The sequence below is a fragment of the Anomaloglossus baeobatrachus genome, chromosome 3 (genome assembly GCF_048569485.1).
Source record: "Anomaloglossus baeobatrachus isolate aAnoBae1 chromosome 3, aAnoBae1.hap1, whole genome shotgun sequence".
Taxonomy (NCBI): Eukaryota; Metazoa; Chordata; class Amphibia; order Anura; family Aromobatidae; genus Anomaloglossus; species Anomaloglossus baeobatrachus.
Window position 1 is genome coordinate 661,567,099 of NC_134355.1, and position 18,030 is coordinate 661,585,128.

At 50.7% G+C, this 18,030-nt stretch overlaps 1 protein-coding gene across 1 annotated transcript in view; it reads right to left on the reverse strand.

Moving 5' to 3' along the window:
* LOC142297004 (cytochrome P450 2K4-like) overlaps nucleotides 1–18,030 on the reverse strand; it is a 59,807-nt gene that overhangs the window by 23,699 nt on the left and 18,078 nt on the right. The window contains exon 5 of the mRNA XM_075341211.1: nucleotides 6,484–6,660. Coding sequence (XP_075197326.1) covers nucleotides 6,484–6,660 — 177 coding nt within the window. The remainder of the gene's footprint in view (nucleotides 1–6,483; nucleotides 6,661–18,030) is intronic.

An 18,030-nucleotide genomic window follows, 5' to 3' on the forward strand; every position in this document is an offset into this window, starting at 1 on the left:
ACTCCAGTGGCTGGTGAGTGACAATCGGCTGCAGGGGGGCCTGCTGGCTGGCCTCGTCCCGCCTTCTCAGTGTACATGGGCCGCATTCTCGACACCAGGCCTCCACAGACTCTCGCATGCCACTCCAATAAAACCGCTCTCTCAGCAACATTTCCAGCTTTTTCCAACCGAAGTGCCCTGCGCCATCATGGTAGGCCTGCAGGACCCTGGGTACGCTGGCCTGGGGGACCACCAGCTGGCGAACCTTCTCATGGGTCTTTGAGTTGATCAGCTCCCTATACAGCTTCCCTTGATGTAAGTACAGCCGATTTCTCTCCTTCCACAACCGCTGAGCTTCTGATGGGGCTGCGGGATCCATCCTGGAAGAGCCCTGTGCAATCATGGTTTTGACCAGTTGGACTGGAGGTTCTTGGTCCTGAGCTTCTTGCCATTCTTGGCTGGGCAGCGGATCAAGGTTCACCCGCTGCTGGTTAACGCAGGGCTTCTCATCTCGTGGCCGATGGAACGTGGGTAGCTCAATTTCCTCAAGGTCGTCGTCCTCCACCCCTTAATAGGGTAGGTGTGGCATCCGAGACAGCGCATCTGCATTGGTGTTCTTGTGGCCAGCCCTGTACTTGATAGTGAAATTGTAATTGGACAGTCAAGCCATCCACCGCTGCTCCAGGGCACCCAGCTTGGCTGTATCCAGATGTGTCAACGGATTGTTATCTGTGTAGGCAGTTAACTTCGCCACCGCGAGGTAATGCTTAAACCTTTCCACACACGAGGGCTAAGAACTCAAGCTTGAAGGAGCTGTAATTTTTGGGGTTCCTTTCCATTGGCCGGAGGTTTCTGCTAGCGTAAGCGATCACTTTCTCCTTCCCGTCCTGTACCTGGGACAGAACTGCACCCAGGCCCACATTGCTGGCGTCGGTGTAGAGGACGAACGGGAGGCTGTAATCGGGGTAGGCCAAGATCTCTTCCCCTGTCAGGGGTGACTTCATCTGGTGAAAAGACTCCTCGTGCTTCTCACCTCAGACAAACGGGGGCCCAGAGGCTCTCCGGTTCTTGGTCTGTCCCACGAGGAGGTCTTGCATGGGCGCGGCCATCTTCGTGTACCCCTTGATGAAACGGCAGTAGTAGCCCACCAGGCCCAGGAACTGCCTTTCCTTCCTTACCGTGGTCGGTCGTGGCCAGCTCTGGATAGCGGCAACCTTTTCATGATCCGGGGCTACACCTTCTGCGCTCACTACGTGTCCGACGTACTGCACCTTGGGTTTCAGCAGATGGCACTTGGAGGGCTTCAGCTTCATCCCATACTTGGAGAGGGCCGCGAACACTTCTGCCAGGTGCTCCAGGTGGGCCTCGTATGTCTTGGAATATACGGTCACGTCATCCAAATACAGTAGAACAGTCTTGAAGTTGAGATGCCCCAAGCAGCACTTCATGAGCCGTTGGAAGGTCCCGGGGGCATTGCACAGCCCAAACGGCATGCTGTTGAACTCGCAGAGTACCATGGGGGTAGCAAATGCGGTCTTCTCATGATCTTCCTGTGCAACCGCCACCTGCCAGTATCCACTGGTAAGGTCAAGGGTAGAGAAATAATTAGCAGTTTTTAATGCAGCCAGTGACTCTTCGATGCGGGGGAGAGGGTAGTCATCTTTATGAGTGATCTGATTGATCTTCCGGTAATCCACACACATTCTCATGGTACCATCCTTCTTCTTTACCAGCACCAATGGAGCTGCCCAGGGACTACAACTATCCCGGATGACCCCTGCCTCCTTCATGTTCCTCAACATGTCTTTGGCGCATTGATAGTGTGCTGGTGGGATCGGCCTATACCTTTCTTTAATGGGTGGATGTATGCCTGTGGGGACATGATATTGAACCCCCTTAATCCTCCCGAAGTCTAGCGGGTGCTTGCTGAAAACCTGCCCATACTCCTGTACCACCCTGTATACCCCATCCTTGTAGTGTATTAGGGTAAACTCTGCCGACATGTAACTCCCGGCACCACTCCTCTATCTGCATGGATGGGGTGTCACTGCTCATGTTGGGTGCAGGGGTAGTGGGGGTGGTTTCATGGATGGAGTGGGTGTCTATGGTGAACATCTTAGCTATGGTGGCGTAGCGGGGGAGCCTAACCTCTTCCTCCCCGCAATTCAGCAATCTCAGAGGCACTCTCCCCTTCTTGACGTCAATCACCCCCCTGGCTGCCATTACTGTGAGCCAGTGCTCTGAAGGCGAGGGTTCCACCAACGCCAGGTAATCCCATCCCTGGGGGCCTACTGCTGCCCTGCACCAAATCATCATCTCGCTCCTTGGCGGGACCACCAAAGGGGCTGCGTCCATCACCCGCACTCCACCAATCTCTCCACCCGTCAGGTTCACTTGCTGCCGATGCAGGAGGGCCCGGATCTCACGCTGTAGTGCCCTCTGCCGACCCCCTCCTGCAGTGGCAGACAGCTGCTGCAACAGGCTCAACACTTCTCCCATACAGTGCTCAATCACGTTGGTCCCTAGAACCACTTTTGGGTTACGGTCACTGGACTCATTCAGCACCACAATCATCCCTTGGCATTTCAGCTGGGTCCGTCCCACAGTCAGGGTCACCTCTTTGAATCCCACCTGGGTCATAGGGAGCTCATTGGCTGCAATAATGGTCATGCTATCATCGGGAGGGGCAAGTTCACTATCGGCCTAGTATCGCTGGTACAATGAATAAGGCATAGTCGTTACCTGCGATCCGGTGTCCAACAGGGCCATGGTCGGAACGCCATCCACTGCCAGGGAGATGATGGGGCGACCTCCAACGTACTGGTCTCGCCAATCAGTCGGGCCGTGAGGGTCTACTCCTGAGGATTTGCCCTTGGCCTCAGGGGTTTCTTGTTTAACGGGCATCGCCTAGAGTAATGGCCAGGCTTGTTGCACTTGTAGCAAACAGGTGGCCCATACTGCGGGTCGTTGTTCTTCCTCCGCTGCATCCAAGGGACATCCTCCGGACTGTCGGCGAGCTGGATCTTCTCCTGGGGCTTGGCTCTCGTCGGTAGCTGGAGTGCGGCAAGGATCCGGGTGAGGTCTTCATTCATGCGTCGGACCTGCGAGGCCAGCTCTTCCATTGTGCCGAGTGTAGCAGGGGCCGGTAGAGCTAAGCGAGGGGGCGCTATTGAGATGGGAGCGGTCTCGACCGGCCAAGGGGTCGCATCACGAATGCCGGTGGTTGGTGCTTGCAGGGCCTTGATGGTCCGCTCCTTTAGTACTGCAAAGTCTAGTTCGGCGTGCTCCAAAGTCCATAGCCGCAGCTCTTTGCGGTCCTCAGCGGACCCCAGTCTCTGTAAGAACTGCTCCACTAGAATCTTGTTGCTGTCGGCCTCACTGATGGTGTCCACCCGCCTCAGCGTCTGGAGGGCTGTCTGTAGACGCAAGGCCTAGTCTCTTATACTGTCCGCGGGTCGTTGCCGACATTGGTAGAACTGCATCCGCAACTCAGCCTCAGTTCGGGTTTCGAAGGCGGTCTGGAGTTTCTTAAAGATAGTGGTCACCGAGGCCTGGTCCGCGTCTGCCCAGGTCTCCATCTCCTGCTCGGCCGCGCCGGTCAGATGCCCTAGCACTACCGTCGCACGCTGTCTGCCGGTCATGGCATACAAGTCAAGGATCATGCTTTTCTTTTTCCGGAACACCTGCAAGGCATCAGGTTTCCCATCGTACTGGGGTTGCCAGGTAGCACTGGGCACGTAGGGCAAAGAGATTGGCATTACCTGGGTGACCACTGGACCCGCGACCTCCCCCACTTCTGTGACTGGAGCGAGGGCCGCTACTTTCCCGTCTTCGGGCGCTGCTACTCCCGAGGCTGGCGCCCCGCCGCCATCCCCGTTAGGCACGGAGATCTTCCCTCCGTCCCCCCTTGGTCTTTTCGGGGCACTCTGCTTTCTTTTTGCACTGCTCTGCTCTCAGGGGGCGGGGCTCTACTTTCGCGCCCTTTTTGCTTGGAGAAGACGGCTTGGGCGGGAAACTTCGTGCCACAGGATGGTGACAAGATGGCAGATTCTGCAATTTTTCAACGGGGACTCCGCTGACGATAACTTCAAGGCGCACTTCCACAGGTAAGTGGATGGGTTCAATCCTGTTCGTGACGCCAGAAGAGTCGATGTGTACCGCCCCGGGGCTCAGCCGGCTGCCGAGCCGCTCGGATCCGTGCTCTTCGGTGAGTGGCTCGAGCTCCTCACGGACCCGGGGGTCACGGTGATCTGAAAGGGGGTTGGCGCTACACGTAGGGACTTCGGTGGGGAGGTCCACGACCGGAGCCGCAGTTTTTTGTTGGGGATTTGAGTTTGTGACGCCACCCACGGATTGTGGTGAATGGATGAACACCACCGCTGCTGATGACTAGGCTTACGGGGATGGTGTTGCGCAGCTTGGTGTTGACCCCTCCGTGGGTAGGGGGATGATGGTCCCGAGGGAGGTGCTGACGCGGGGGAATGGATGCGTGCTGGGGTGTCAGTGTGGTGCGGCGCGGTGCGCGGCCCGAAGGCACTGTTGTACTCACTATTACAAACACGCTGGAGTCTCTGGTAAACCAAACAAGATGGTGAACGGTGCCCGCAGCCGGCTGCAGTTTTCCCCCTTAACAGGTTGGTGGTTTCCGTCTTTCTCCTGCACCTCGCTTATGTAGAAACTGTCGACTCCTATGCCTGAGCAACGGCAGTCTGCTCCCCGGCTTTGTATGTGCCGGGAGAGCCCTTTTTGGCTCGCAGACGCTGGCCCTTCGGGTCTGTATGCTTGGGCGGTGGCGTTACCCTAATGTGTGGGCTGTTGTCTTCAGTCGGGTCTTAGGTGGGATAGGTCCTAAAGTCCAGTCCTCAATCAGTTGATTTGACTCAGTCTGGTTGTTTCTGGGCCTCGTACTGGGGCTGAGTACCCCTCCTGGTTCTCCGGTTTCCAATCGGTTCCCCGCTTTGGTACTGGCGGGCCACCGCCCGTCTCCGGTCCCTAAGGTTCCACCGGCTGTAATCCCAGCTCCTGCAGGCGGCCACCACCTTCTGACTCCTTGCCAGAGGTGACTGGGCTCCAACCCAGACACCTGGTGTAGACTATGGCAGACCTGGACACAGGTCTGCCCTTGAACTTCGCTCCAATCCACTCCACTGTCAAAGCTCAACTCGACTACTCCTCTCTGCTCCCCACGGGGAGCTGAACACTGTTTTTCCCGCCTCAGGGCCTGTGAACTCCTCGGTGGGCAGAGCCAACCTCTTGGCTCTGCCCCCCTTGTGTGAACATCAAACCCGGAGGGTGATAACAAGGGTTTTGTAGTTTGGCTGCTGTCACCTTATTAAGGGGGGTGGGTGTGTGTGTGTGTGTGTGTGTGTGTGTGTGTGTGTGTGTGAGGGACCACCTGTGACAACCTGGCTAGTCCAGGTCATCACAAATGCAAATACTTAAGGTCCAGTCACACTAAACAACTTACCAGCGATCCCAACAACGATAGGGATCGCTGGTAAGTTGCTAGGAGGTTGCTGGTGAGATGTCACACTGCGACGCTCCAGCGATCCCACCAGCAACCTGACCTGGCAGGGATCGCTGGAGCTTCGCTACACTAGTTGCTGGTGAGCTCACCAGCAACCAGTGACCAGCCCCCAGCGCCGCGTGGAAGATGCTGCGCTTGGTAACTAAGGTAAATATCGGGTAACCAACCCGATATTTACCTTGGTTACCAGCTCACGCAGCTACACGTGCAGAGAGCAGGGAGCAGCGCACACTGAGCGCTGGCTCCCTGCTCTCCTAGTACAGCACACATCGGGTTAATTACCCGATGTGTGCTGCAGCTACACGTGCACAGAGCAGGGAGCAGCGCACAATGCTTAGCGCTGGCTCCTTGCTCTCCTAGCTACAGCACACATGGGGTTAATTACCCGATGTGTGCTGCAGCTAAATGTACACAGAGCAGGGAGCAGCGCACACTGAGCGCTGGCTCCTTGCTCTCCTAGTTACAGCACACATCGGGTTAATTAACCCGATGTGTCCTGCAGCTACATGTGCACAGAGCAGGAGCCGGCACTGACAGTGAGAGCGGCGGAGGCTGGTATCAAAGGTAAATATCGGGTAACCAAGGACAGGGCTTCTTGGTTACCCGATGTTTACATTGGTTACCAGCCTCTGCAGAAGCCGGCTCCTGCTGCCTGCACATTTAGTTGTTGCTGTCTCGCTGTCACACACAGCGATCTGTGCTTCACAGCAGGACAGCAACAACTAAAAAATGGCCCAGGACATTCAGCAACAACCAACGACCTCACAGCAGGGGCCAGGTTGTTGCTGGATGTCACACACAGCAACATCGCTAGCAACGTCACAAAAGTTGTTCGTTAGCAGCGATGTTGCTAGCGATGTTGCTTAGTGTGACGGGGCCTTTATACTTTGACATAAATTCAGTTTGCATCAATTTTCTCATCTCTAATTGGGACAAAGGAAGGAGGGTTCACTTCTCATATGGGAATGACAGGTTACCTCCAGCTGCTTTATCAGAAAGGCGTCGATGAAGTTCTCCTGGTGATTGACGTCCAGCCGATTCTTCAGTTTGGTGAAAGCTTCCATTATAAAATTGTTTATGTCTGAATTGTTCTTTAAAATTTTCCTATGACTTCCCGGTAACCAGCCAATTAACTTTGGATACATGTTGTACAACTGCAAAAACAAAAACACACTTGAGATGAATCACAATGGCCAAACCAACTAACATGGAGGGTTGTGATTAAAGGTGAGCGACCCTTTTGAATTCAATTTAGGCAGATTCTCTTGAACCCTGCATAACGATTTGGTCTGGTCCCAATAATTATAGTTCAAATGAAAATTAATGCAATGAAAAAAAAAATTAAAATAATAGTAAAAAAAAAAAACCTTTATATTGCTTACCTGCTTTTAAAAGGACTGTCAGAACAGAAAGACTGTTCAAACCAAGCACAGGTGCTCGGTGCACCCTTAAGGCCCCGTTACACACAACAACAACGCTAAAGAGATATCGCTGGGGTGACAGAATTCGTGACGCATATCCAGCGTCTTTAGCGACGTTGTTGCATGTAACACCTACGAGCGATCGTTAACGATCCAAAAAGCGGCAAAAATCGTTGATTGTTGACGCGTCGGTCCTTTCCAAAAAATCGTTGATCTTTTAGGACGCAGGTTGTTCGTCGTTCCTGAGGCAGCACACATCGCTACGTGTGACACCCCAGGAACGACGAATAACAGCGCTCCTGTGTCCTCCGGCAACGAGGTGGGAGTGATGTTAATGTGGCTGCTCTCCGCCTCTCTGTTTAAATTGGTGGCCCGCTGTGTAACATTGCTGTGACGCCGCACGAACTGCCCCCTTAAAAAAGAGTTTGTTCGGTGGCCACAGCGACGTCGTTAGGAAGGTATGTGCGTGTGACGCGTACTAGCGATATGGTTCGTCATGGACAGTGATTTGCGGGGCGGGTGCGATCTCAGTATTGTACTACAATATATGTATGTATAGTACTGCAATATTGAGCAGCGTGTAAAGCAAAACAAGGAAGCCGCGGAGACACCATCACATGTTTCTCAACGCTGGCAGGTAACTAGCCAGGTCTTTCACCGAGGTATTTGCCTCTCATCAGTGTGGAGTAGGAACCTGGCTAGTGGGAGCAATGCCTAGTAAAAGACTACTCCACACTGATGAGGGGCAAATACCCCGAAACAGCTGTCTGTGGATGGATACCATGTTTTGGCATAGGTGGTTTCCTTGACCGGAGACTGCCCTTCCTGTGGTTTTTCCTTCCCGGTGAAAGACCTGGCTAGTTACCTGCCAGCGTTGAGAAACATGTGATGGTGTCTCCGCGGCTTCTTGTTTTGCATATTTTCCAGGGGGCATTGCTCTAGAATCACTGCGTTGAGAAAACACGTGATGGTGCTCCCCGGTGCTGGATGTTAATCTCCCTAAGGTCAATTCTTACCTATGCAGCGTGTAAAGCGGCCTTTAGTGTACCCAAGCATGCGCAAAGTGATGAAGGAAAGGGCGCAACACATAACACGTCCCATTGGGCATCACTAACAATAACAAGCTTTACATTCACCACACATTCCATAATGGAAATAAAATGTAAAGCGGGCTTTACTCGCTACGACATCGCTACAGCGATCTCGTTGGGGTCACGGATTTTGTGACGCACATCCGGTCGCATTAGCGATGCCGTTGCGTGTGACACCTTTGAGAGATTTTGCATCGTTGCAAAAACGTGCAAAATTGCTCATCGGTGACATGGGGGTCCATTCTCAAATATCATTGCTGCAGCAGTGACGAAGTTATTCCTTGTTCCTGTGGCAGCACACATCGGTACGTGTGACACTGCAGGAACGAGGAACCTCTCCTTACCTGCCTCCCGGCCGCAATGCGGAAGGATGTAGGTGGGCGGGATGTTCAACCCGCTCATCTCCGCCCCTCCGCTTCTATTTGGCGGTGGTTCAGTGACGCAGCTGTGACGTCGCTGTAACGCTGAACGAACCGTTCCCTTAGAAAGGAGGCGGTCCGCCGGTCACGGCGACGTCGCATGGCAGGTAAGTAGTGTGACAGGTCTGGGCAATGTTGTGCGCCACGGGCAACGATTTGCCCATGTCGCACAACCAATGGGGCGGGTACCCATGCTAGCGATATCGGTACCGATATCGCAGCATGTGAAACGGCCTTAAGGCTGGACAAACAACTTTGAAAAATTTGTAAATTTTGCTGTTGATCCACAAGAAGCAAATTCTTGAGCAAAACCTGTAAATTTGGATGGTTATCTGCATCCTTCAAATGGTAAAACATTTTGGTATTAAATACTCAGCTATTTTGTCTGCAGAGCAAATCTCCAGATATTCGAAATCAGGAGACTCGCTCAATGTTGACCGTGAAATAAGATTTGCATCGAAGTTATCGATACCAAAACTTCAATAGTTGGAGGCCTGGGATGGAATTTTTAAAAAAAAATAAAACATTACTCACCCCACACCCCTCACTTGTCTTGCCTCTCTATGTATGTGAAGCGTGTCGGAGGCTTAAGGGTATATACAGACATCTTTCTCAGGAGGGAAAACCTGCTGAGTTTTTGAAGCAGGAGACGCTTCAGGAAACGCTTTTTTATTTTCGTATTTATTATTTTTTTTAATTTTTTTAATATTTTCACTTTTAAAGATTGAACATAACAACAACCAGTGATTATTATATAGAAATTAATTTGTTCATTCTTTTGAGCATTTAGGTAGTGCTTTTTCATTTGGGTTTCATAGCAAAATCTGCCTGAAAAAGACATTATGTGCACACACCCGGAACCAGAATCACGGACATACGCAGACCCATTAAAATCAGTGGGTCTGCGCACACATTAGTAATTTATCACAGACCGTGTGTCCATGCGGCGCATATGCGTATCAATGTGTTTCGCACGGAGACAAGTGCATTTTTCTCAGGCATCACTGATTTCACACGGACCACACAGTGATGTGATCCGTGTGACACGTACCAGAGAAAACCCGTGTCTGTGAAATAAAATTAATTTCTATACTCACCTGTCTCCAGTGATGCTGTCTTCGGGGGGTGATGTCAGTTGCTTCCAGGCCCGCTAATTATGCTCATGAATATTCACAGCACTGTGGACCCAGAAGCAGCAGCGCTGGAGACATCAGCACCAGGGTCAACAGCAGCATGAACAGGTGAGTATAAAGGTTCTGCTCTCCGTGTTTTATCATGGATAGCACATGGAGAACACGTGTGTCAAAATCACAGCACACGGAAGGTCATACACACCTTCTACACATCAGTGTGTGTTTTTCACTGACTTGTGAAAGAGACCTAAGCATAAACAACAGAATAAAAGGAGACTCCGCCCACAGCCCAGTGACTCACGGAGACTGGGGCTGGCCACGGTGATGTCAGATGAACAGGAAGTTGACGTGACATCATCGGATTCCTGAGGTCACGGATTCCTGGGGGTCAGGCGATGGGGAAGAGCGGTCTACAATAGCACCTCTCACAGGTAACACAACATTGTTGGCAACACAAGGTATTTGAGAGAAACCTTGTTTCTCAACATAATTTTGTTGTGGCCAATAATGGATATCAATGAACCACCCTTTTAAATGTAAGTCCCCTGACATAAAGCCAACCGAGGGTGAATACATCATTTTTCAGCCTCATTCTGGTCATCTTCAGCGATTTGTAACTAGAGATGAGCGAACCGGTCCCGGTTCAGCTCGAGGTCGGTTCGCCGAACGGAGGTCCCGTTCGAGTTCGGCTCGTCGAACGTTCGACGAACCGAACTCGAACTGCATAGGAAACAATGGCAGGCAATCACAAACACAGAAAAACACCTAGAAAACACCCTCAAAGGTGTCCAAAAGGTGACAAACAACTCACAACACATGGGAAAGTGACAAGGACATATACTCATGTGAAAACAAAAGAGCTGGACAAGGAAAAAGAGGAGGACACACAGATATATGAGTACATGCAAGGAAACATCGATTCCATTATTGTGCAACTTGAGCCCTGCTCATTTTAGGCTTCCAATCTGGATAAATTGCCTGAACTCGCCACGTACGCCTTGGGGATCTTGTCGTGTCCTGCAGCCAGCGTTCTCTCGGAACCTGTCTTCAGTGCTGCTGGGGGTCTGCTGGCAGATAAGCACACGTGTCTGTCCACTGACAACTTTTCTTCCCCTGGGTCAGCCAGGGGAGGCGAAAGGCACGCGTATTTTTGAGAGTGCTTCATGCAAAGCATCTTTTTCATTTTGAAAAGGGGCATCAACTGATGTCAGTCAAGAGGGGTGTGTGTGGCCCAATTAGTGGCAACGAGGGAGACTGTGGTTGGAGTCCCCTCGCTGTGTTTCTAAAAGAACCAAAATGAACAAATCATGGCTCTCAGAGGACTTTTCTTCCCCTGGGTCAGCCAGGGGACGGGAAAGGCACGCGTATTTTTGAGAGTGCTTCATGCAAAGCATCTTTTTCTTTTTCAAAAGGGGGGTCAACCGATGCCAGTCAAGTGGGGTGTGTGTGGCCCAGTTAGTGGAAACGAGGGAGACTGTGGTTGGAGTCCCCTCGCTGTGTTTCTAAAAGAACCAAGATGAACAAGTCATGGCTCTCAGAGGACTTTTCTTCCCCTGGGTCAGCCAGGGGACGGAAAAGGCACGCGTATTTTTGAGTGCTTCATGCAAAGCATCTTTTTCATTTTGAAAAGGGGCATCAACTGATGTCAGTCAAGTGGGGTGTGTGTGGCCCAATTAGTGGCAACGAGGGAGACTGTGGTTGGAGTACCCTCGCTGTGTTTCTAAAAGAACCAAGATGAACAAGTCATGGCTCTCAGAGGACTTTTCTTCCCCTGGGTCAGCCAGGGGAGGTGAAAGGCATGCGTATTTTTGAGAGTGCTTCATGCAAAGCATCTTTTTCTTTTTCAAAAGGGGGGTCAACCGATGCCAGTCAAGTGGGGTGTGTGTGGCCCAGTTAGTAAAAACGAGGGAGACTGTGGTTGGAGTCCCCTCGCTGTGTTTTACATGCTTTTAGAAGGGCATGACATGGCTTGGAGGTTGACTTTCAGCATCTGCAAACTGTTGGCTACCAAAATGCTGCCTTTCCAACACCTGTGGTTATAGACAATGAGGAACATACAGATGAAGATGAGACGCAGATACCCGATCGGGATGACAACTTAAATATTCGGTCAGGGCAAGAAGAGGCTCGGTCTGAGGGGGAGGGGAGTGCAAACACAACAATTGATGATGAAGTTCTAGATCCAACCTACTGTCAACCCACAGTCAGACACTCGAGGAGGTCAACAGAGGCGGTGGAGGAGGATGCAACCGATGACGAAGTTACCTTGCGCCTTCCTGGACAGAGTCGGAGCACTGGTAGCACGTCTACAACTGCATCCTCAGCCACCACTCTGCCTCTGAGCATTATTCGGGGTGGATCGACAGGTCGCATGGCCTCTAAGCCTTGCCTAGCCTGGTCCTTTTTTGACATAGAAAAAGATCGCCCAAATTATGTGATCTGTAAAATTTGTCATGGTTCTCTTAGTAGAGGTCAAAACCTCAGCAGTTTGACAACTTCTTCCATGAATCGTCACATGAATAAATATCATATGGCCCGGTGGGAAGCTCACCGTGCTGCTATGCGGCCTAGCGGAGCGAACCATCCACCGCCTGCCCCTTCCAGTCCATCCGCGCGCTCGTCATCTTCTAGGACTGTGGGGACAGCTGTCACACCTGTTTTTCCACCCATAACTTCCACCACTGTAACCGCAACAGGCAGTTTGCTTGGTAGGTCGTCAGTTGGTTTGGAAGGGGAAACAAGTGAGTGTGTACAGCTCTCTCACACATCGATAGCACCAACGTTGGATGAAGGCAACATCATGTCTCCGCCTGCACTTTCTTCACAAACCTGCATTTTTCCAGAGACACCCTACTCAACACCGTCTACACACAGCAGCCAGATCTCTGTCCCTCAGATGTGGTCAAATAAAAGGCCACTTCCTGCGACCCATGACAAAGCTAAGAGGTTGACTCTATCCCTCTGTAAGCTGTTGGCTACCGAAATGCTGCCTTTCCGCCTAGTGGACACACAGGATTTTAGAGACCTTATGTCTGTCGCTGTGCCCCAGTACCAGATGCCCAATCACCACTGCTTCTCCAAGAAAAGCATGCCCGCGCTACACCAGCATGTCGCACACAACATCACCACTTCCTTGAGAAACTCTGTGTGCGACAGGGTGCATTTCAACACAGATACTTGGACCAGTAAGCATAGACAGGGTCATTACATGTCACTGACTGGGCACTGGAAAACTATGGTGAGAGATGGAGAAGGGTCTGCTGTACAAGTCTTGCCGTCCCCACGAGTTGTTTCAATCCTTCTTCTGTATGTAGAAGTTAATACACTGCTTCTGCCTCTTCAACCTCGTGTGGGTCCTCCACCTTGGCGCAAACCCTGTGTGGTCAGGCCACCCTTCCTTTTAACTGCGCACAAGCACTACCACACACCTCCTTACTATGCTGGCAGCAGAGCTCAATGCCATCAGGCGGTCAAAGGTTTACTTCGAAATGTATGGGAAATGTGAGTCACACCGCTGAGAAGTTGTGGACGGTTAGCTCTGGATACCGAGTTTCATCAATGGTTGTCTCCACTCAACCAGCAGCCAGGGAAGGCCGGGTGCGACAATGATGCAAACATGGGTGCGGCCCTTCGCTGTGACAATGTGACACACATGGCTTGTGTGGTTCACGTGTTGAACCTGGTTGTCCAGCAATTTTTAAAGCACTATCCTGGCCCACATGGCCTTCTGCAGAGAGCACGGTGTAACGCCTTCCTTGATCCACACACTCAGATGGGCTGTTAATGATAGGCTAGAGGGAAGCCACTCACCAAGCAGGACCCCTAGAACCCTGAAACCCTTTAACCCCTATACAGGGATTAGGAATTGCACAGGGCCCAAGGTGATTAATACCTGTGGAAGGCTGCAGTTCCAGAGAATAGTAGTCAGGCAGGGTCAAAACATTAATTGAGGAACAGGAACAGAATGGGACGGCCAGGACTTAATCAGAAAACAAGCAGAGGTGAAATGCGGATCGGCCAACAAGGTACATAAACAGCAAGCAGGAAAAGTAGTCAGGTAACAAGCACACAAAATCATAAAACAGAACTGGGGGTAAAAGTAACCAGAGGTCACAGCTATGTCTGGCAGTGGTCTGCAGACAGGATGTGCATAAAAAAGGGTGTGGTGTCTTCCCATTGGTTGTAGCTGTATGATGGTATTTCATCTGTGAGATACCCACCAGCTACATTCAGCCAGAGATTCTGCATCTGTCAAGGTAATGCAGCCCAGTGGGCGAGCATAACCTGCGTCCACCTGCGCCGCTGGCATCGACTTCTCTCCCATCATCAGCACTATTCATGAAAGGAACACGTTGTCACCTGGCGACCGGAGTACAAATTGACGGAGCGGACTCCGTTGGTGACTTAACAGCCGTGTGCGGCAATGATGCAAACCTGGCTGCGGGCCATCGTCAGGGCAATGTGACACACGTGCCTTGTATGGCTCACGTGTTGAACCTAATTCTCCAGCAATTTTTAAAACACCATCACGGCCTACATGGCCTTGTGCAGCATGCACGCTCGCTATGTGCTCACTTCCATCGTGCGCACACAGCAGCTCAACAACTTTCGTCGCTACAGAAGTCTTTAGGTCTGGTGGTTAAACGCCTGAAATGCGATGTGCCCACACGCAGGAATTTGAATCTGCACATGTTGCAGCGTGTGTGGCAGCACCGCCGAACCCTGCTGCAATACGTTATGACATATAGCTTGGGATAACTTGATCCAGAGGTGGTGCAGATCACGCTGCTGGAGTGGTGTCAGATCAAGGACCTATGCACCCTGCTACACAGTTTACAAATGTCGACGAAGATGTTTAGCACTGGCAATGTCATTCTCAGCGTGACAATTCTGGTCATCTACATGATGGAGCGCACTGTAATTATTATTCGGAGTCAGGTGTTGGGACAAGAGGAAGGGGAGGAAGTACAGGAGGAGTCATATGCGGAAGGGATAACAAGATCTACGAGGTCCAGATGGTCAGTGGCACCTATGCGGCAGTCATGGTGAGGGAGAGGGATTAACAAGGGCGCATAGTATCAGCAAAAAGTGTTGAGGAAGGTGCAGGAGCCCATGAAGAAATGGAGGACGAACTGGCGATGGGCATGGAAGACTCAGCAGATGAGTGAGAGCTTGCTCACATTTCGGTTGTGCGAGGTTGTGGGGAGAGGGCAGAGGAAGGAGGCACGATTCTCACCTCTCTGCCACCAACACACCAAGGACTTGGTCCTCCTGGATGCACAAGACACATGAGCGCCTTCTTGCTGCACTACCTACAACATGACCCTCGGATTGTACGAATTCAAAGTAATCCAGAATACTGGGTTGCCACACTGTTACATCCCCGGTACAAGACAAAATTTAGCAAAATAATTCCTGCCATAGAAATGGACGCACGTATACAGGAGTATCTGCAGAATGTGGTACGCAATCTTAGATCTGCTTTTCCACTAAACACCAGTGCTGCACAGAGTGAATCTCAACGCTTTGTCATGGATAGGAGGAAATGGTCTTTTACTTGTCCACATCGGAGGGACCGAGGGATGGCTGCTGTGCTGAGATGGCGTTGAGTACGGTGTCCCTGCAGAGTTGCACTTTTGGTCATATACCAAAATGAGTTGAAAAAGGACAGATGCTGGTGGAAAGGGGAACAGGTGTGTTGGAAAGGGGAAAAAAGTTTTGGTCCGTGGATTTGGTGGTTAAGCAACAGTAACATTTGCTGAAGAAACACCATCTGTTACAGTGGGACTGGCAGATTTGGATAAGGTGGTATATACTATGTTACCGCTATATAACGAAAATTAATAAGAAAAGAAAGAGAAAGGTATATATCCCCATCAGCAGTCAGTGTGCACCGTGCTCCCAGTTGGAAAAGGAGAGGTTGGCAACTGGAAGGTTTGGTGGAGGATACAGAGCTGTGTGGCTATGAAACTAATAGTAGCCTGAACCGAGTTAGACGCCATTCGGATCTGGAGACTGTGAGCCCTGTTAGCGTCACAGGGTCCACATGCCCACCCTGCCCAGGAACTCCCTGTTAACAACACAGGGGCCATTGAGTACGCTGACCGTGTGCGTAGGGGCACACCTGCGGACAGCAGGCGCATCAGCAGCAGCAGGCCTGTTAATGCCACTGGGCTGCACAAGCAGGACTGGTAAGACAGTAGCTGGTCTTAACCGTTCTGCGTTACCAACTGTGGTGGTGGCCTGCATCGACACCCTATCCCTGCCTACCTCTGGCCTAAAGCCGCAATGGGTTCAACACATGGAGGTGTGCTCTTTCGGAGCATAATAGAAGAATGCGCACCTCCTTGTTGGCTCCAGCCCCTTTTATAACCTGGGTCCGCCCCAAACCAGGGTGAACCACAATGCACCTCCTGGAGACAAAAGTAGAGTGACACGTCATGAGTGGCATAACTAGCGTCCTATTTGGAACCGCAACTTCAATGATGACCTCATGGCTGCCATGACCCAAACACCTCACCAGTCATCGTCTGACCATCAATAATGCGGTGAAAAGTCATAGGGGTGGGCCTCTGCAAGCCATTTGGGAGGACACCTGATGCCCTGTGGTCTATATGTGCCCCCCCACATCAGGGGCAGGGCCAAAGAGTTCATTACCGGACCTAGTCTCTGATGCAGTAAGTGCCTGAGCATGCTCAGTAGCATGAAATACAGTCTCTGAAAAAAGACTATCAGCTTTAGCATGGTGTCTAGGCACAAAACAGGACTTAGACCCGGCACGGAATGCAAGCACCTGTGCAAAGAGGCTTTTCACACTTAGTGTGGGAGCATGCGCTGTATCCCGAAAAGAAGACTTAGCGTCAGGAATAACACAGTCAGGCTGAGCATACTCACTAGGCGAAACACTGTAGTTAGGCTGCGGCTGGGGTACATCGGCACACGCATGCGCACTAGCTGCCTCTCCACACTTAGACGTGGAGGGGAAATTGCTCTTGGAGATGCTGTCTATGAACAGAAGGAAAAGCTAAAGGAAGCCTGACTTTCTATCCCTCCGAATTATCAAATGCAGCAATGAATTCCATGAGTTTGCTATAACATTAGCGTAGCAAAATGTGCATGAGGGTGTCATGTAGAGGTGCTAGAAATAGCTTGTCACCAGTGGGGCACTAATGGAATACAACAGCCAGTTCTATGATGCCACTAAATGGCAGTATTTTTTGCTATCATTAAATCTTATTAAAAACAGAGCAGGAGGTTGTCATGCAGAGGTGCTGCACATAGATTTGCACTAGTGTGACTAGACAAAAGTCCAATAGCCACGTTTAGGATGCCACTAGTTACACTGACTGTTTGCTAGCATAATGGCTTAGTTAAAAAAAGTTTGAGTGTGCAATGCAGGCAGACGTGCTGCAAATATCTTTACAATAGTGTGAATAGACAAAAGTACAATAGCCACGTTTAGGATGCCACTAGGTACACTGACTGTTTGCTAGTATAATGGCTTAGTTAAAAAGAGTTGGAGTGTGCAATGCAGGGAGAGGTGCTGCAAATATCTTTACAATAGTGTGAATAGACAGAAGTACAATAGCCACGTTTATGATGCCACTAGGTACACTGACTGTTTGCTAGTATAATGGCTTAGTTATAATGAGTTTGAGTGTGCAATGCAGGCAGAGGTGCTGCAAATATCTTTGCACTACTGTGACTACACAAAAGTCCAATAGCCACGTTTAGGATGCCACTAGGTACACTGAGTGTTTGCTAGTATAATGGCTTAGTTATAATGAGTTGGAGTGTGCAATGCAGGCAGACGTGATGCAAATATCTTTGCAATAGTGTGACTAGACAAAAGTACAATAGCCACGTTTAGGATGCCACTAGGTACACTGAGTGTTTGCTAGTATAATGGCTTAGTTATAATGAGTTGGAGTGTGCAATGCAGGCAGACGTGATGCAAATATCTTTGCAATAGTGTGACTAGACAAAAGTACAATAGCCACGTTTAGGATGCCACTAGGTACACTGACTGTTTGCTAGTATAATGGCTTAGTTATAATGAGTTGGAGTGTGCAATGCAGGCAGAGGTGCTCTGCAAATGTCTTTGCACTAGTGGGACTATAGCAAAGTCCAATAGCCACGTTTAGGATGCTACTAGGTACACTGAGTGTTTGCTAGTATAATGGCTTACTTAGAATGAGTTGGAGTGTGCAGAGGACAGGAGGGTACAGTGCCAGGATTGTGGGGCTCTGGGTAGAGGAATGGAAGCCTGCCTTTCTATTCCCTCCTAATGGTGAAATGTAGCTACGAAATCCCTGACCTTGGCTACACAGACGCTGTCTCTGTTTTCAGGACCTGTCACCTATGGCTCTCTGACCCTGCCGGTTTGAGCCCTTAAAAGGACTGATAGAAAGTGCTCTCCCTAAGCTGTCTAACGCTGTGTATGGAGCGCATACAGCAGTA